This window comes from Taeniopygia guttata, chromosome 2 (assembly GCF_048771995.1).
Source record: "Taeniopygia guttata chromosome 2, bTaeGut7.mat, whole genome shotgun sequence".
Classification (NCBI taxonomy): domain Eukaryota; kingdom Metazoa; phylum Chordata; class Aves; order Passeriformes; family Estrildidae; genus Taeniopygia; species Taeniopygia guttata.
Window position 1 is genome coordinate 122962322 of NC_133026.1, and position 20967 is coordinate 122983288.

The 20967-nt window shown below is 40.4% G+C and overlaps 1 protein-coding gene across 1 annotated transcript in view; it reads left to right on the forward strand.

Annotated features, from left to right (window-relative positions):
- Window positions 1-273: 273 nt before the first annotated feature.
- STMN2 (stathmin 2) overlaps window positions 274-20967 on the forward strand; it is a 37025-nt gene continuing 16331 nt past the window's right edge. Inside the window, 1 exon segment of the mRNA NM_001245364.1 lies at window positions 274-367. Within this exon segment, the coding sequence (NP_001232293.1) occupies window positions 349-367 (19 nt within the window). The 5' untranslated portion in view covers window positions 274-348.

Sequence of the window (20967 nt, forward strand, 5' to 3'; positions counted from 1 at the left end):
AACATTTGACATGGAATGTACTATTAACACCAGACCGAGGGGGGAGAAGCATCCAAGGACTGATTTCCATTTCAAACTGCATTCTGGCACTTTGTACTCCAGCACCATTGGTGGATCAATATTTAATGCCCGGAGATTCTGGCTCTGCAGGAGTCATGTCAGGGGACCTCTCGAGCCAATCTGCTTGGGTAGAGGAGTGATAATTATTCATGGGCTCCTGCCTCTTGCTCCTTCTCTTGCACAGCCCCACTCTGCTGACTCAGTGCCTTATTCAGTCTTCTCTCCCTCTCTCCACTGCTGTAGCTGGACCCTTTGCCTTCACCGCCTCTGAGAGCTGCACATCCCAGCATGGCTAAAACAGCAATGGGTAAGAAAACGCCTCTCTTTTCCTTCAGCCAGTACTACGGCCGCTGTCTCCTAGGTCTGCTACCTACCCTGGGTGTTCTTCTCGCTCTCCCAAAAGTTTAGGGAAAAAAAAAAAAAATCAAGAGAACACTGAACATATTTTTAATTTCATTGATCAGAGAAAAACGGAGAGGGTGGGTGGGACACGGGGCTGTTTTAGTATCCTAACCGGAGATCGGATTAATTATATACCGATGGGTGAGGTCGGCACAAGAGCACAGCGTAATTTTGAAATGGTTTTCATTATTTTAAAGGTGAATAGATATTTAATTTATATATATATATATATATATATATATATATATATACACACATATATTATACAGATATAGATAGATATTATATGTGTGTGTGTGTGTGTGTGTGTGTGTGTACATGTATATATATAAAAAAGAAAGAAAGAAAATAAAAACAAAAACGAACGGTAAAGTTATCCCTGCCGTCAATATGCCTCCACCCGTCCCCGCCGGCCGGAGTCAGCGCTCCCCTCTGCCTCTGAAACCGCGTGGGGCGAAGAGCAGAGGAATCGGGGAGAGGCACCGCCGCCCGCAAGGGGCTCGGCGCGGGTCGGGGGCTGCGGGCGGGGCCGGGCCGGGCGGCGGGGCCGCGGTGCGGGGCGGGGGGCGCTGCGGCGGGCGGACCCTGCCGGGCGCGCACTGCGGCCGGCCGCGCCCAGCCCAGCCCAGCCCGGCCCGGCCCGGCCCGGCCCGGCGCGGGGCTGCGGGAGGGGGCGAGAAGGAGCCGCGCTCGGCACTGCCCCGGCGCTGCCCGCACCTGCAGTCTGCCGGGGGGGCCGGGGGGCCGGCCGAAGTAGGTCACTGCATCACGGAGAGCTGGTCTGCGCTAGCCGTGCCCGCCCTGCTGTCTCTCCCGGGGGGCGGCTGCCGGGGCTGTTGTTACCTCGCGTTTTCCAGCGGCAGGGAAAGCATCCCCCTCCCCCGCAGGAGCCGCGCCCTGCCGCCGCGGCGCGCCGCCCGCCGCCCCTGCCCACCCCGCCGGGCCCGGCAGCCGCCGGGCGGGGCGCGGCTCCTCCGCCAGCCCCGGCCCCGGAGGGCTCCCGGCTCCTGGGCAGCGCGTTCCCCTCGGGTCCTGCGGGTCCTGCTGGTCCCGGCAGGAGCGAAGGGCGGTAGCCCCGCACTGGCCCCTTTGTTCGAGGGAGGCTGCTGGGTAGGGTGGGCGAAAAAATCTCAGTGAGGGTGTGGAAGGAGAGGGAGAAGAGTCTTGGGGTCTGGCTGCTGAAAGCGTCCAGTCCCTAACGCTCCTTAGGGATGGTTTTTGTTGGTTTGGGGTTTTTTGGGATTTTTTTTCCCTTTTCTTTTCGAAGAGGAAAGAGGCTGGACCTGCATTTGACGCATTCAAATCTCAAGTTTTCACAATCATTCATCATTAATGTCACGCACACGTAAATCCCACAAAATAAGGATGAAGTGCTCCGAACACAATTAGCGTCCTCCCCAAGAAGCAAATCCTGTTCAAATTTTCATTTGTGCAGATTCTTTTATCACTCTTCATCGCACTGCACGAAGTTACACCAAACCCTCCTGGCACCGGCTGAAACCGATGCATTACACCAAAGCATTTGTCTGAATGCTGATGTTCTGCTCCCAAGGAACAATTGGTGTGGATTGAAAGCATTCTAACGCGGCTGTGGCACCCTTGGGAACAAGGCATGAGACAGCTGTAGATGCAAACAGAGGAGGGAAGTGAGGGCTGTGGGAGCCTGGCCAGCCCTGCAGTGCCGAGCACGCCGTCCCCTCCCCACTGCAGCAATCCCGTAATCAGTATTGATAATTTGTAGTCGGTCGGAGACTTAGCAGAAGGCCTGCTAGGAATTCTGTCACAAGGGAAGGAAGGGCTCCTCAGCCTGCTGTTAATGATCTCTCATCACAAAAGCACAAAGATTTCTGCGGCAAGAGTGATGCCAGGAATCATTAGGTTTACCCAGAGACAGAGGGACTGTGTGACGCCAGTTTGTCTGTTAATCTTTCGTTATCGGGCCAGCTATAAAAAGCCGTGCAGCCACCTAGCTCCAGTTTCCACAAATGCTAATTACAACAACATTCAATTAGAAAATTAAAGTTATTTTATTAAAAGCATCTTCCATCTTTAAACTCACAAAGCTTAAAGGAATCCTCTTCACCATTTCTATGAACCATATTCTTCCTTGTTACAGTTAGACAAAATTTGTATCTAGACAGCCTATTAGAAAAAAAACACTTTGTTTCAAGAGTTACAACAAAGCAACAAAATTTATTGTCATGTGGAAAAATAGATGCATTCTCAGTAATACACATTTCCAGTTAGGACTAAATGAGCTACGTTTGTTCTGTACTCAAAATTTGCCCAGTAGAACACAGAAAGAACTACAGAGTGCCTGATTTTTTTCCTGTTGAGCACCAGATTTGGCAAAGTGGCAATAAAGGCTAGGTCCTGCTACCACTGGAGCCAGCAAAACATTTCTAATCAGCTTAGCCCAGCCCACTATTATGTTTCTGGCACTGGTCCAGCAAGGCACTTAATCAGACGTCTGAGCATGTGAATAGTCCTACTGGCTTTGGATAGAACCCTTCACATAACTTAGGTCAGGCAGATGCTGAATACCTTGAATAAGCTTGTGTTTATATTCTGCTATAGAAAGCAAAATTAAGCCTAATTTTCTATTAAGCTGTGTAAAATAAAAGGTTTTCAGGGAAAGCTCCTTGTACTTACATAGGAATTTCAACAGCTGCAAGAACTTCTGGAGATAATTACACTGAATGCCCGCAACGTTCTTCTTTCTGTTTAGTTTACATAGTATATGAATGATGCATGCCACACAAGCATCTTTCCTTGAGCTTTCTTTTAAGTATGTATTTTATTGAAATTCCATGTAACATGACTGTACAGAAATTTGGGGGCTTTTAAACTTCATCCTCCCCAACACCATCTTCCACATGAATTATGTATTGGATAGAGGGATTCCTTCATGCCTTAAGCTCCCAAGGAAACAGGATGTATGTTACTTTGCCCTGATTTATGACCCTAAATCAGGATCACTACAGACAATTAGGCCACATATCTGGTTTGATAAACTTACTACTTAGTATAAGGTACATAGATGGCAGTGTGAAGGTGAAACAGTCTGTGATGCCACTGGAACTAAAAAAGTGTTTAAACCATTATTTCTTTTTTTTTTTTTTTTTTTTTGGTGGAGTTTTATTTAAAGACTATTTTTTTGTAGATCTTCAGAGAACCATCAAACCATCATACAAAAAAATCTCAGTCTTGATTATGGTTCTGGTTTATTTTATAGGAAGTTGTTTAACAGAAATACATGGGGTATGTGTAAATAGCATGTTACAGAAGTGTTCTCATGTCAACTCCTTTTGAGATAGCCAGGAACACTGTAAGGTGATAAATGGCTGGGATTATGAGGATACAAGAATGGAGGCAGCCCCATGCAACATCTCTTATCTCTTTGTCAGATAAAACATATCTGAGACTGATTAAACTATTGCAGAAGTGCTTCAGAGTTGCTCTTCTACTTTGTCATTCATATTCTAGTTATAAGCTCACACCTCCATTCTTAGCTTGATGGATGCAATGCCACTGCTCAGTTTTTCTGTTAGCTGAGTACTACATTATTGTTTTATCTGGTATGTAACATACATATGAAGTCATAAATAAGTGTATGGTTGTTGAGTTTAACTGGTTCCATTATTTTAATAAGTAGCCTTTTTTTACTGCAAAGGGGTAAGAGTTCTGCCTCTGATCTGCCACTAGACTTAAACAATGGCTTGATTGTCAACAATTGCACATAAATAGTCATCTGAATATCAATGGCAATGGCAAGCTTCAAGTTAAACTACATATGGCTAAATGCCAAGCTGAATTTGGACTGAACATGCTTCTTTCCATATTATTCAGTTTTTAGATGAAGGTTTTAAACTTCCCCTTTAAAAAGAAATCAACGCACATCAGCTCTGAATTATTTCCTACTGTCACAAAATTACATATCTGTTGATAGGAAGTTACTTTAAGAGAAGAATGAACATAGGCAATAATCAGAAATTTATTTATTGTATCATAGTGTTGGCAGAAATGTGATTTGACTGAGATACCACTATTCCAAATTTTTTTAAGAACTAGGAGAAGAAATCACAGAATATGCTGAGAAGAGACCCATCAGGGTCACTGAGTCCAACTCCTGGCCCTGCACAGAACCATCCCCAAGTGTCACACCATGTGCCTAAAAGCATTGTTCAAACATTTATTGAATTCTTGTCAGGCTGGTGCTGTAACCACTTCCTTGTGGAGCCTGTTCCAGTGCCCAACAACCCTCTGGGTGAAAAAACCTTTTCCTAATATAATTTTGATGTGATAAGAAAACTGAAGTGATAACATTTTGGTTAGTTTATTTGTTCTGTGAACTTTTATTACTGAGCTAGTATAAAAATGTTGGTAAGTAAAATTCACTAAAGAACTGAAGTTAACACCTATTCACATTCTTTTCTTGGTTTTTAAAGATTTGATTACTCTTCCTGCTATTGAGAATTAAGACAGGAGTAATTTTTAAAACAGTCCATATGGCTAAGAATTTATATTGCCTCATAGCAGTTCTTTACTTACCCTGAGGTGTACAGGCAGGAGGGATGGAATGTCATCTATTCCATTTTCTTATGGAAGATATCCCATAAAACACTGAGGAAATAAAAATAAACTTCAGCAGCTTGAACACTTCCAAAATGTTCTCTCACCTCCACCTCCATTACCATCACCTCTTTGTCCCAATATAAGCTCTTGCTAGGCTAAAAAGCTCCCTGTTTAATAATGTAATCCTGTAATTCATTCGCATAGATTTTGTGAATTTGAATTTTCTTTAATTTATTATTTAAGACTGGCATTTTTTTACTATTGGTATTTGTTCAGCAATAGTACATTTCCCGAGATTACATTTTGCACACCTATTTTTGACTATATATATTGTGTAATCTAACCTTATGTTTAGATTTATCTCAGGTGACATTTATATTAATTCCTTTAGAAAAGAACTCTCCATTTTCAAATTAATAGCATTAATTTGGGAAAAAAAAACAATCTCATTACAAAAGAGAGATGAGGCACTCACATCCAGCAATGTATTTAGATAATGTTTTAGCCTTCAAAGACTATACAGTATTAACTAATTAATTCTCCTAATAGCTTGCAGTGAGAAGTCAGCATTATTTTGTAGTCTAAAACACAGGGAGCAGATAGCTCCCATGACAGATTAGTCTGGGCAATACTTGACCCATGCAGCACTTTCATGTAGGTCTAATTTAACTACCTTGTTAGTTCACAGACAAAAGAGGCAAAGAGATGCTCAGCACTCTTGAAAAATAACAAACCTTTGGCGTCCTAAAGTAGGCATCCAAAAATGGTGTCACACCACATAATTGATATAGTTGGAAAATTGACTCACTAAAAGCTTTGCTGAAGCTGGTACAGCAAAAAAAGCTGAACATAAGGGACTGAGGGTGGCATCTGGCCCTGTGACCAGTGGGCAAAGAGAGGGAGTGTAAATTTGCCTTTCAGCTTAGGGTATCAGGCTTCAAAACCCTTAACCCTGGCACTCTCAGGAGTTCTGCCCAAGAGGAAAAACAAATGGTACACCATGAAGCGGCAGTGCTTGCTTACCTCTGCAGTAACTACCTTCAAAAAAATCTGCTCTCACTTCTCCATACGAGTCACCTTTATAAACAAAAAACTATTGCCATCCTCAGGTGGCCTGTAGAGAACATGCCTTCTTCAGCACTTATCCAAAAAATGGATGGTAGATGAACCAACTTTGCAAATGAGTCTTGCCTCACTGGAGCCAATGGAGTGCAGTACAGCCACTGGCCTCAGCACAACCAGCTGGTCTTTAGCCTGTGGAGATGCAGAAGCTGGCAGCTGTTTTGGAGGAATGGCTGCTATTCACAGTTATTTCTAGGCTACACACTACCCTCACACTGTTCTATGGATACAGTCTGAGGTGGTGTTGGTTTTCATTCAGTTTAAAAGTACTGTTGATCCCACTCGGAAGGATAGGTCCCCACGGGGGGTCTCAGCCAGCAATTCTACCAGGGACAGGTATCTCAGTCCTTCAAGGTGCTGGCTACCCATGACTGCAGTGCAGACAGTACTTGCTCCTCTAGTTGCTCAGAAATTTTCAAAAATGGACAAAAATCGCTTTGGAGACCTCAATCCGCATGGACCTGCATCCTGGGTCAAAAAAAAAAAAAAAAAAAAAAAAAAAAAAAAAAGACGGATGTGTAAATGCTGGCTCCTGGGAGCTAAATGCTTATGATGTCATGTGTCTGACAAATACCAGCATACCAAGCTGATCTTAAATTATTTCATTTTCTCTTCCACTTATGTTTTTATTTTTCCTGTCTTCTAATACATAATTTAACCAATGAAGTAAATTTAAGCTATTTCTGCCAGGATGTGCAGTTAAATTGGTGCACAGCATCTGCACAAAATATTAGGTTTTGCTGAATATATTCAGAAGTGTTATTTTTCTAAGTTATAGCTTCAAATCCAAACAGTTAATAAATAAATTATTATTTATGCATTCATTCTAATGCACAAAACCTATCACTGTTGTAGCAGTTATTTTGTGAAGTTGTGATCCTTCACAGACACAACCACAAAATAGGATTGTTAGGAGTTTTTCACCAGTTTTGCTCCAAGCAGTAGTTTAGTTTGGAGAGGTTGACTGAGGATAGGGTTAGTAAATGACCTGTGGTGAGATACAGGCATGGCTGTACCTCCACAGCACACAGGGAGAGGTCAGCACCTCTGGCTATGGTCAAGGTCTGCCTAGAGTGAATGTACTCATAATTCTGTGACCCAGAGGAAAATGCCAGGAAGAATGGTAAGACTTCAGCTGTCCCTTGAACTCTTCACACACAGCCTTAGAGAAGCCCTGGCTCAGTCCCTTTCATTGTGCTGGGTGGAGAAAATGATGTGGCAATGGATGCACTCCTGCGCCTGAGCCAAACAGAGGGTGGTTGGCCTCCAGGTGTGGTGCTGGGATGTGGTGGCTCTTGCCCCTGTGTGTCCTCCTTCCCCACAGAATGCCACAGCCACCAAGCTGTGTCTTGTTCCCACTCTCCCATGGGAAAAACATTGTGCTAGAGAGAGGACAAGAGAGCACACAGGAGGGAGGATGTCCCACGCCTAGGAGCTGGGGATCCCAGGAGCATCGCTGGATTTTGCATGATATGGCAAAATAGAAACAGTTGTGGAAGCAACAAATAGAACCTGAGTTCCTCTGGGTGACACGACACTTTGTCTTGAATGGAAATTTTGAGAGTTTGACCTCAGCTCTGGCATTTCCCAGTCAAACATGTCACTGTAGGGAGTTGCTCCAACAGGCAGGAGTAAGACAGCCAAAGCTACATTTTAAAACTGTGGCTTGCTCTTCTGTTTGTGAAGAACCCTGTGCTACCTATGTGTGCCACATGCTCCCAGGAAACAGGCTACACAGATTTCTTCAGAGGACTGGCTGTGAGCTGGAGGAACACACAATTCCCAAAGTTAGTGGCTTAAACATTTCAAGTCTGACCTATCCTTGTTTGTCCAAAGTTGAGCACCCTACAATGCACACCAATTTAAAGAGCACAAACCTCTCCTCATCTGTGGAGGAGTTTCTAGGATCCAGATTTTCTATTTCGAAACCTGAGTTTTCTTAAGCATCATTTTAGGCACCTAGTTCCTTTATTGGATTTGTAGGTTAATCATTTTATGACCTGACTTTCTCTGCTTTAAGATGGGGATAATTGGGTACTTACCTCAGAGCTGGGATATGAGGTTATGTTCCATACTGTGTGAAAATGTGTAACCATGCTCTGATGCTATAGAAGTGCCAAAATCCATACTGATCAGATTAAGAAGCAGAGCAACTTACCTGCTAAAGCTGTATTAGCATTCTGTGCTATTGAGGTACTTTTTTATAATCCTTAGGGAATTTCTTAGGTAAAGAAAAAATAATGATGTGTGTATTTTATGCTACTGAAGGCACAGAGTTCTAGAAATTTAGAATTTACCCTAAGCTAAGGTACACTCTACCTGAAAATAGGTGAAGTATTTTTAATGCTTAAGGTTTTTACATTTAAGTATATTCACTAATCTCTAAGTAGCTATAACTTTTGATCTTGATGCTATTTTAGATGCTTTCTAAATTGCTGGAAACACTAATTGTCCTTTTGGGCTAAGATTTCTGATATATATATGTTCAAATTCATCCTCTAGTTTCCAGCAGGATGACTCTGGATGTCATTTCATTGGTAGAGCTCCCTGAAGTGACTAATATCATCATGGTTATTATTTTTTTCCTTTTCAAAAGGCTGTGGAGACCACAGCCATGTCAAAGATGCACAAAAGTTTTTAGCAACATTGCTATATGAAAGTGTAGCAAAAATTACCTTTTTTGATTTACTAGCATTTTTGTACTGCAAATCCTCCAGTTACCTGAATGGAGCTATAAGAAAAGTTGCATGTACCTAGGAAATCTTAAAACAAATGCTTGAATCAATATCCATAATTTTTCAAAGACATTTTTGGAAGTGAAATTCACTTCTGTAACCCATTTTATTAGTCAGTTAACTATTTTTATATATTTGTTGCTTACTTTATTAATGTGAAAATAAAGGGTAGGTTATGTCGCTCAAGTCATGTTTATATCACTTGAATAGACCTTCTCTGTCTCTAGGTGCTGGTGTTTATTACATAGATGTAATACAAAAAGCTGTTTCTAAGCTGATATTATTTTCTATGTGCTCAGATAGTTTTTGATGCTGACGAGACTGCAGCTAGGGGGCTTTCAATAATATATGCTGTAAGAAGGAATGAAGCCCTGATTCCTGATTGAAAAACCTAAATGTTTAATATTTGTCAACAAACCGCTTGTTCTCAAGGCAAGTACCTTCTTGCTGGAAAATGATGTTTTAAGTCTAAATATCATCAATTTCCAAGTAAAATATCAATAATGACTTCTTAAGAAAAGTAATAGTAATGTGTTTTTTTAAGCTACACTGACAATTCAAGGTTGTATTTTTTTTTTTATTTTGCAGTGAAACATTAAGAAGGGAAATGTCTTACCTAGGAAACCATAGTGCATTTGATTAACAGCGTAAAGTATTTCTTCTTCTTGTGAGAGGCCTGAAAAACAGGAATAAACATGACAGAAGTACTTTCAAGTCCTCTGCAAAATTGTAATTATCAGTTTGCATCATTTGCCAGTGCTGTTCTAGAGGTCTCATCTCTGCTGGCATCCTGGTTTCTGCACAAAGATGTAACGGGTCTTTCAAGGGTAAAAATTGCAATAACAAAACTGAACCCATGCAGCAAAATGAAGGCATTTAGATAAGCAAACAAGTAATCTACAATAGGAAGGTTGGAAAATTGTATTTAGTGCACTTCTATGTAGTTATACAAACAGAATTTCCAAGATTTTTAAAAAATTAAGAAAAAGTATAGCAGAAACAGAACATTATGTCAGATGGACCCCAGTCTGTCCCTGAAGTGTGACTACTATTATTGTAGTCTTTTAATGTAATTTGTGTGTAGGGGAGAGTCTGAGATAGCAGTTAGGAAAATTTCTGTTTGATAAAACTCTCAATATTCTTTGAACAATCTACCAACCTAATCAGTTTCCCATCTACTCCATCCCCATGACCTACTGATTTCCAGTCTGATCCATTTCCTTGGTACCCTTTTCCTGATTTTCTCAGCCTCGTTTCATTATCCAGTCAGTCAAGTGTTACCCTCATTCTCAATCCAGTTTCAGTCATCCTATTCCCTGACTGACTTTACCTGCTTGATTTTCCGCATTTTTTTTTTAATTTGTCTGCTCTTGGCAATTATTTCCACAGTGCAGATTCAGCTCTCATCTCTTCACACAGCCGCTTCATGCTTGTAGTCCTTCACACTTCTGTGAGATCAGAAGGGGAGGAATTGAGACCACAGGATGGTTGTTTCCTCTTTTATGTTCTAGTTCCCAGTGCTTCTCTGGTCCATAACATCACTCTCACCCCATGTGGAATCAGAATCCAGCACAAAGTGGCTTGAGAAACTGGCTGTAAATCTTGGATTTGTGTCTCTCAGACAAGGCTGAAGGATGAAATCTGATGTTTCATCGACTTATTCCATGGCCGGACCTGGACAAATTTTTCATATGAAGAATGATTCCCTGGCACAAAGCACTAGAACCTTTCAAATAAGTGTAATAACCACTTGATTAGCTTACACACATGCATCTATTTTTCCCTAGTCATCATCATGGAAATAGTGAAATGCTTTTAGCTAAAACCTTCTCCAAAATTTAGGAAGAAGCAGCCTTCCAGGCAAGAAAACTGTAGACCAAATTGTAGTTTAACAATGTGATGTCCAGTGGAAGGACATATTTTCTAATACAGTGGGAGAAACAAAGCAGCACAAGGCGGGAAATAGCAAAGGCTGACAGTGTTGCACATTTAAGTGGTGAAGATGTGCAAAGGCCAGGAACATCAACCTTGACAAAATTAGATACTAAACCAGTGAAAGTCTGTGGGTGAAGTAGATTCATGTTGTTTTACATCTGATTGAACCTCTTTTCCCCCTTGAAAACTCCAACAGCATTAACTTAGGAGGAAACATCTCCTTTATTACTCTTAAAAGGTCATGTAAGAGCCAGCTACACTAAAAAAACAGGAGAATTTTATTATTCAGAAAGAGAAACTTCTTTTTATCCTGGAAAAAGTACTTGATCATATAATGAAAAAGACAGAATAGGTTGTTACAAATTGACATTTAGGGATATTTAACTCCTGCTACTTTTAGAAAATAATAAAAATTCTTTGGAGAATCCAGTTCTGGAAGTTTGGTAAGTTTGTTGTAAAGGACAAGCTGAACAACAAAAAATTTCTGATTTGCTGTTAATGGCAGATTGTTGATGCTGGGGCACAGTGCCCTGAAAATCTCGCTATTGCAGGACCCTTTTTTTTTTATTCCAAATGAGACAAACACCCTTATACCAACAATCAGTGGAGCATCTCTGCAGGGATCAGCTCCATATGTGGTTAATTTAATAGCAGAGCAGTGTCTCTGAATTCATCGAGATTTTCTTTTAAGTGGAGGCTGGTATTGCAGAAAAGATAGAGGCACAAACAGAGACAGATAGCTGCAGAGAGAGATAGACTGACAGAAGAAATGTACTCTAGAAATTTTCAGTAATATTTTGGGATGAGAAAAGTACCACTAAATTGAAAACCAGTAAAAAAGAGGGAAGGAGAAGAGAAAGGTGAAAAAGAGAGGTGGGTCATGAAAGATGTAATTGGGTGCAGCCACATTCCCAGAAGTTCATGTAAATTCCTATAGCATAGACATTTATGCAATAATTTTACTTCTTAAAAAATCAAAGTGCTTATATTATGCAAATCTGAGCAAAGCTACTTAAAACACAGGTCACTTTGCTGCAAGCAGTAGTTTTTGTTCTGGTTTTATTGTAGCATCAATTGTAATAAGAATATGCCACCAGCAAATGCTCCCTCTCAGCCAATTTAATCAATTCTGAATAATGTACTAATTTCTTTGCACCATTGGTATGGTTTCCAAGAAGAGACATCATTCTTTATCTTTCTCTTTTTTTCTTGTTAATTTATACATCTTTTGGTTAGCATACTCAATAATATTTATAATCTATGCCCAACCATGATAGAGTTTTTATGCTGTTGAGAGGTATAATTATTTTCACTATGGAAGCAATCAGATCTTTGCATGTATGCATAAAGTCATGGCAGGATACAACAGTAGAAGTATAAATCTGCTAATTAGTAGCAATAACTGCATAGATTATTTAGGTAAAGGTCACATAGAAAACTCTGAAAGCCACAGAGTGACAGATGCATGTCATATGGAATGGTTTGTTTTTGTCATTTTATGAATTTGAGCACCTCATATAGTGTGCTCACTACCTTAAGCCACCTATTTGCCCAGGTATCCCCCACCTTCCTGATAGCCCTCCACTGGACTTTCACGGATCCAAGACTGGATGCAGAACCTCAGGTGCAGCTCCACAGCACCAAACACCTTCAATCAAAGGTGAACCCAACCTTTCCTGCTGGTTCACACACACCTCTGCTTCTTCTCTCTGTCTTCCAAACCTGAATATTTAAAAGGAAGAATGAAGAAATAGAAAAAAAAGAAAAAAAAAAAAGAAAAAAAAAAAAAACAAACCAAACTTTCCCTTGTGAGACTTTTGGAGCCAACCTACACATGATGAATTTATTTCTACAAACTTATTTTTTAAAAAAGTCGCTTCCCCAGTATCCATTCCTATTTTGGTGTTTACACTTCATCCTTCAGCACTGACAGTTATGGGTTTAGGAACCCATCATCTGAAACCTCACTTGGGCATTTGTACTTTTTTTGGACTGTTTAGAAGACTGACAGAAAATTATCTTAGCCCTTTCAGTGTTGTAAAAATAGATTTCCACACTAGCCCCAGTTTCTAGATTTGGTGACCTGCCAAAAGATACTTCTCCTAGTCATTCTGCTGCCCACTTGTTAGCAGAAAGCACCAAGTAAAAAGATGAATTTTACAGAATCTGCTTTCTATCAACATGCTTGGTGAAGGAATTGCTGTCATTTTTGTTACTCTGTGCAGTGCTTTCAAAATTCTTCAAAACCTGAAGACATTATTTTTTGAATCAAAGGATTTCTCCGAAGATAAACATGCCTTTGATAGGCTTTCCACATAGGGAGACTGTTTTAAATTAGGTATTAAATTTCTCGAAACCCAGAAATTTCGTCCTTTGTAATGTCTCATAATTAAATACAGCCTTTTATGCCCACATACAGAATTGGTGAAAAAACACATTGTATAAAAACATTTACATTCCAATAGTCTTTGTTATGAAAAAGGCAAATTAAGCCATACAACATAAAGCATCAGAGTTTCCATTATCAGTTTCCATTATCATACCTGCTTGGGGTGGATTTAAAGCAAAATCTTCCACAATTATGAGTTATGTCAACAGGCAAATTCTAATATCAAACAGTTTTCTAAGGAAACTCAAAAGTTATTTACTAGGAGCTTATTTTGTTCTGACATTCAAATTTAAAATACTGCTGTTAATTAACACAATTATAATGTGTGTCCCATTCTATAATTGCAAGGATTGGGATTCTTCCTTTGTAAGTAATCTACTTTCGTATGTCATTTGCAATTGTGTGCAGAAAGCAAACTTTATAAAGAAAATGCCTTTGTTCAAACTGATGAGACATTCTTATTTTAAAATGTCCCACAAAATTAAAATTCCATTCAAAACCCAGAAGTAAATTGGATTTTCCAGACTGCCTCCTTTCACTGTCTTTTGCATTTTGACATTTAGTCGGTAGTCATGGCAGCCAGTAAGAATGATTGCGTAGCATAAAGATGCAGTTACACATATTTGGCTTTGGGTTAAGTACATTAAACACATGGGAATTGCTCAAAATCAACCCAGAAACCTAACAAATCAAGTTATATATATATATATATGCATATACACACATACATACTTTTGTATATAGTTTGTATAGACATATGTATATATGACATATATATGACATATGTATATATGACATTTGTTTTATGTATAGACATATATAAACTAACTAATTAATGATTCTACATGTTTTGTTTTCAGACCCTATAAAATGTGTTTTCTAGCCAATAGGGAAGGATTAGTTTTGAAATATACTATCTACAGCACTCACAGTAGTATATTTTCTCTTAAATGGATTCTTCTGATATTTGTGGTGTGAAAATAACTGCGATAGGTTTTGCACTCAGTGCAATGACTCAACAAGCAGGGAACACATTTAATTACTGAAAAGCAAAGATTGAGAGTTCAACCCTGCAAGAAATCGTAATTGCATTTATATCATATTTATATTATATCATACAAATAAAAATTTCTACTTAGCCCATTGTTCTGCTTCTTTTTTGTTCTTTTTTTCTAGAGAAAAAAAAAATTTAAAAAGGTACCTTGCAATTTATTTGTCTTGTTGTTCTGATCCTCAAGACACAACTAAATAATATTTTGGACTGCATCAATTCAAAGCAAAGTTTTGAAAATACTCTAAGATATTAAAGGTATCTGCACTTTGGGATGGCACAGGTTAATGATGTGTTTAAAAAAATGTATATGAGTTATAAAAAAAGTGACATTTTGTATCAGAGCTACAGTTCTGTTAAAACCATGTGCATATCTGAGCCAGAAAAATGGCAAGAAGCAGCCTGTCTGATAATGGAAACTGTCACTGTATAATCTATCTCTGGTCCCTTGATTGAGGTACTCCACAACAGCTGAATGATGAAAACAGAAAAAGTTGCATTCCTTACCCATTCTTTCCTAATTGCTTGCTTTTCCTGAACCATTTTGAGTCATTCCTTTCCTTGTGGTGTATAAATGGTTTGCTTTCAAAACAAAACATGTGGGTAGTTCTGCTACCCACATGGGTAGCAGATTTCATGGGTAGGGATTTCGTCATGTAATACCAGTACAAGTCCAGAAAGGATCTGTGTCCAGATGAAAAGAAACAGTAGCAGAACTCCGATTTCCATCGCGAAGATTTGCAGTATGCAAGGTTATGTCATTAGTCTTCAAGCATGATAAAAAAATAGACAGCTTGGAGTAAAATGACGTCAAGTGTCAGGGGGTGGTGCATGGCCAGGTGATGCATGACCAGGAAGTGTTTGTCAAGCTGACATAAAGGGATAAGGGTGATGCAAATTTAAGTCAATGGAAGCCTCTGAAAACACCACAAGGAAAAACGAAATAAATGCCTGTGTTCCAAATACACAAGGATGACAGTGAGATTCAAATAAATAAAATACTGGCAGCCAGCTCTCTCACTCCCTGTTCTAGTAACCCAGTCTTACTGTGCTGGAACAGAACCCGTAGTGTGATTCATACCTTGGGAAGATGCTGTTTGATCATAGTAGGCTGCATGACTAAACCATTGCCATTCTATTTCATCATATTTGATTTGCGTCCTCCCTCAAGAGGCTGTTCCACCAGACAGCACCTGTATTGCCTGCAGCACTTGCAAAGAGGTGTCATTATACAGAATTCAGGAGAGCTCTGTTCCCCAAGAAGATTTCCTGCAGAATAGGTCTGTGACCCAAGGCATTTCCTTTTTCATGTCTGTGACATTGTATCCCCCAGCATCCCTTGCCTCTCCTTCTCACACCATAAGCTCTTTGGCATGGGATGTTTGCATCTGACACATTTTTACAGAAAGTAGCACAGATCTCAGCTGGGCCCCCACATACTCCCACAAAGCGATGACGAGATGACCTTAAGAGCATACTGGGAGGTAGCAGCCATCTCTGATAGCCTGGTCCTGCGTGTTCTGCTGGGTTCTCTTCTTGAGAGCCAGAGGAGATTGGAGTGCTCAACACAAGGACTCGAGATTTCACTTCCCACCAGTGCTCAGTTCTGCACCAAGCTGCAGACGCGCTGCTGCTGTGGTGGTGAAGCCTGCATGCTGCTGAGGGAAAGTGGGCTGCTTGCAGCCTTGGCAGCTTCCAATCTGTACTTCACTTCTCCCCACCCCATAAGACACTGAAGAAGTTCCAGCTCCTTTGCACATCCTTCCCTGGTGCTTCAGCCACCAGCATGGCCCCAGAACCAAGCCAAGAACCACAGGGAGCAGCTGGGCTCAGGGAGCTCCTGAGCACTACCTGCCCACTTCTGAGGGAAGGACCAGCAATCTGGGGTTGTCCTATTGCAGGGAGGTCCTGAAGCAAACTCCACTATGCTGATTTTAGGGAAGGCAAGTGCAGTTGGTAGCCCTCATCACAGGAATGCTGAGACAAAATAACTTGCATACAGCAAGGCTGGCATGTTGAGAAGAGTCTTTGAAAATCCTTCTACTTCCCTGGCCTTCAGACATGTACCTGAGGACTTCTGAAAACACTGCTTTTTAGCCTGCATGTAGATGGACATCCTGGTTCAGTGGTGACTACCAGAAGGGATCTTCAATGCCATGTTAATGGAAACTTTGGAGTGAAATATCTGGGGTTTTAAGCCATTTTCTATGTAACCTCTCTCAGAAGTGTAGAAGAGATTAATGTCTGTGTCATGGCGAAAGGGTACATCACAACCCTTCTGGCATACAGTACAAAGAAAACACATTACACACCATGAGTACTAAATCATGTCAGGCAAATCCACCCATTCAAAAACTCCAGAGCCTGAGGTTTTGTTTCTTAAAACATTCATATAAGACTCTAAGTGATAGATCAGGAGAGAGGGATTTTTCTTGAGAACAGGAAAATTAGTAATAGAATCAAACCCAGAACAATACATGGAGAACCTTTGCTACTTCTCTGGCAGGAATCCTCAGCTAAAAGTAAAACAGATTTTTCTGTAAGGCATGACAGAGCCAAACTCACTGCAATGCCAGTCAAAAGAAGCTGTTCGCCCCAGGTTCAGGTATGTAACAAAACCAACAACAGTTCTCAAGCAGGTAAGGTGAGCCAAAAAAGGAAGATTATTTCTTCCTGGTCTTGCTGCTTTCCTTCTGGTGCTTGCTGAAAGCCAATTCACTTTTTTCATCCAGTCCACATTCAGAAAAATTACTTTGGTTCAAATCATCCCATAGCTGACAGATGGGATGTAGAAGTACAGAGGGAAATATGGTGAAGAGATGCCTTCTAAATGCAAAGCAGACTTAAAAGAAAGCTGTGTTTTCCCCTTGTGAAAAAAAAATCTCTGGACTTTTTGTTTTCACCTTGGTTGAAGTTCTCTTAAGTTCAAACAAATTTCAAGAGGGCCACAGTCCTCTATATTAGTACTGTCGCCTTCCCCTCAGTCCCAGAGGACTTTCAGAACTGAACTGCCAAGGGCTTCTTCATGCCAGCATGATGCATGGGCTCTGCAAAGGGGTGGCTCAGAAGAGAGTGCAGCATCCTGCTCTGCCTCTGCCATGGACCAGTTTCTGCAGAGTTGAAGAAGGAGGAGCTAGGCCATGGCTTTCTTGTCTTGCCTTCCCATGTTTCCACCAGAACGCAGTGTGGTGAGGCTGTGGGGCCCCGAGTGCACCAACAGGCTCTGAACAGGCACATGTCTGCTGCATTCCTTCCACACCAGAAGGAAATGTGTGTGTTTTCATTTCGGTGACAAGAAAGCACAATGTGACTGCAACAAAGCATCTTCATCAGTGTTTGTTTTGCATAATCATGACAAAGGGGTTCTTTTTCAAATTTAAAAAGTCCCCTTACATCAAAATCTCATTTTGGAAATGGGTTTACATTTAGCTCAACAAAGAAGTTCCATTAACTCATGTCACAGATGACTGTAGTAGTCAGGGTTCAGTGAATGGACTTTCTCATTGTTTCAGCAGTAAAAATTACATAAATTGAAATAATACAAAATAGTAACTTTACATCTTAACATTCTGACATCATAAAGTGAGCAAAGACGTTTGGCTCTAACCACGCACAGTAAGTAACAACCAAAGACATGGTACCCAAAGTAGTCCAAAAAGCTATAGTCGTGGTCAGTGATAGATTAGGTTGTAAAATTAGAAGCAATTTTTAATGAGACTTGTGCCACTCTCCAATCCGCAAGTTTGCATGCATTTGTATCCCTGCACTAGAGGTTCAAGAAAACCATTACTGGACAGTCTTTCCATAAGCAAACGGCTTCTTGTGTATTCCATGGGATGGGTTTTCCAGCCAGATCCTGTGCTGTAACCTAAATTATGCTGTGGAAGTGGTATGCCAGGCCTTGCACTCGATGACAGGGTTCATTGGTACAATTTGATACAGTCTTAATAAGAAGTTGAAGGTCAGATCTGTTGCTTGCACTAGGTTTTTTTGTATATTTGAAGAACTGATACTACAGTGATCCCTGATTTCATGGCCACTCTGTGCTTTTATGGATGATACTAATGCTTGATTCTCTCCCAAACCATTATAAAGACTTTTGTTAAAAGGATCTCATGTTGGAGAGAATAAAATGGATTCTATTTCTGCCAAAACCCAGGAACATTATTGAGGGTTACAGAAATTAATACCTAAAATTATTTTTTCAAACTCACAGTTGTCACAAAGGCAGATTAGAGCTGTCCCATGTTCTTCCTGTCTTGTTTTCTGGACGTTGTAGGAAATTCTAGAGTCACAGTTGACAGAGGAAACTCACTGGTTAGCTATTTGGTTTTTTCCCTTGTTTTCTTTTTCTTATTACTTTTTCATAGTACCTGCTTATTCTATTGCCTAGATATAGAAATATCAAAAAAAGCAGGGACAGCAGACATAACGAAAACTCTATTCTTATCCCTATCTTAAGCTGCACTGCAGTATATTAGGAGTGCAATTTTAAAGACTTGGTCCCCAAAGAATGGCCCCAGGTGAGTGGAAGTCCTGTGCCATTTTTTCCTGCAGTGAAGCAGGTGAGCACTGTAGGGCATTAAAGCTGTAAAGCAACTTTATTTCTGTTGGGGAAACTGGAAAAGCACACATATACATAAGGTTGTGAGATAGATCTAATTCTAGCATTTTGCATTCAGAGAGTAAAAAAATGAGCCCCACCTATGTGAACCACCAAAATGAGATGTCACTCATGGCTGAGCATAAGGGATGGAAAAGATATATTTAGTGCAGCTGCTTTTGCTTTCATTCTCTCCAACATTCGTGACTCCATAAGCTTATAAACATCCTTAGGCTTCCTGACAGTGAAGATAGATTTGCTGATCTTAAGGCAACCTAATTTGTTTAACTTAAGACATCTGAATGGGGCCATCATTCTCTGGTAGTGCTAATCTCTCCCTTGACTAAATAATAAGCTTTCATGATTTCTGCAAAGTAGCTCTCTTAAATAATGGCCGGCATTAATTAAAGTGAATTCCAGGCTAATAGATCTCAGACATGCTAAAAACTAAATGATACCTAGAATCTGTACTACTTGTGCCCCATCTTGATTTTTAATTCTCCCAGTCCCATGTGCTTGTCCCAGTACTAGCTACCACTTTAGCAGTTCTCATCATGTTACTCTCTTCAAATTCCCCACCAGCTATGGGGAAACAACACAGCTGGGATTGTATAATGTCATCTTGTTTGGCAGAAAAGGATGCAGCACATTGCTAGAATAGATTAGTAAAAATAAAATAGTAAATTACAGGTCAACAGAGTGAGGCTGTTTGCATTCACAAAATTATATGACTTAAAGCATTGCCTTGACAACGCAAAAGCTCTAGCACCCCAGAGGGAGCATTACCAAAATGACATTTGTAACAAACCACATTGTCAATAACATCCATCTGAAAGCCCTATGAAGGATGGCTGTGATAGGTCTTCTCTATCTGTGTTTCATGCTCAATCTTGCCTCTTAATGCTTCAGTGTCTGCCAGAGGAGAAAACTAAGCAGAATTTCAGTTCAGTCTCAGAAAGGAACTGTCACACAGGTCCTGCAAAGAGAGCACGGGGTTGAGCTGTGTTATGGGTTGCACACTCTGACCATGGGCAATGTGCCAGTTTCCTTTTCCTTCCAGGTATGCAGAACTTCAAGAGCTAGTTGGCAAGTTGTACTTGAAATGTCAAAATACAGTAACATTACAAATTAATGCATGTGATGGATACATACTAATGTATATGATTAATATTTATACGTATTAATGTGTGTATAAAATACATTTCTTATATGCAGACCAGACTCAGTAAGGCAAAAATAATCAACACATTTGCCTACATCAGATGTTAATTATAAGTAACATTAACACTTTTCTCTCTCCCTTTATATGTTAAAAATAGTCTTGCTTATGAATAATGGTCTCTGCTGTGACACAGCAATCTGTCTGAGCTGTGCTTTGCCAAGGAATAAAATGTGACCCAAATTGCCCATGGCCTGTCAGTCAGGACGGATTTTCATTTTACAGTGTAAACCGTAAAAAATTCCTTATAGCTACTGGATAACAGATGAGAACAGACAGGAAGGGATTAGCAGTGCTTTCCTTAACCTTCCTATTTCTCCCAGCAGTAAATGTAAATAAGTGGTTGCTGACTTCTAATGGCAGCCATAGCACTCCGCCTTAGCAGCTTCATTCACTGGGCAAGTGAGCTGCAGGGCTGGCAATGGATGTGGCACTTTTCTGTCATTGGCAGGAACATATAGCATATATCTGAATAAACATATTATGGAGATCAGTAGAGAATTTTGAAAGAGGATTATCAAAACACCCCACCTGACCACACTTTGGTTCACACACTAGAGCAATCTTGGAGCACAAACAAACTTAGTTGATAGGTATAGAAACTTTAAGGTGTGTATTAGCACCAGGGTCTAATGGTTGTTCAGGCCATGGGAATAGACTAGCCTCAAGAAAAGATCCCAAAAATTATACAATATGATCATGAAATCCTTAGAACTGTTTCCCTCTGGAGGTACAGTCCTGCTGTCCTCTCCTTCTTGCTCATGCAATTGTAGAACTGGAGCCCTTAAGAGGCTCCTAAAGATCTTACCCGGATGAGCAAGTAAGTGCCTGAAAAGAAAGAGCATGGATGTTCACCCAACAGAGGGAGTAGTTTCA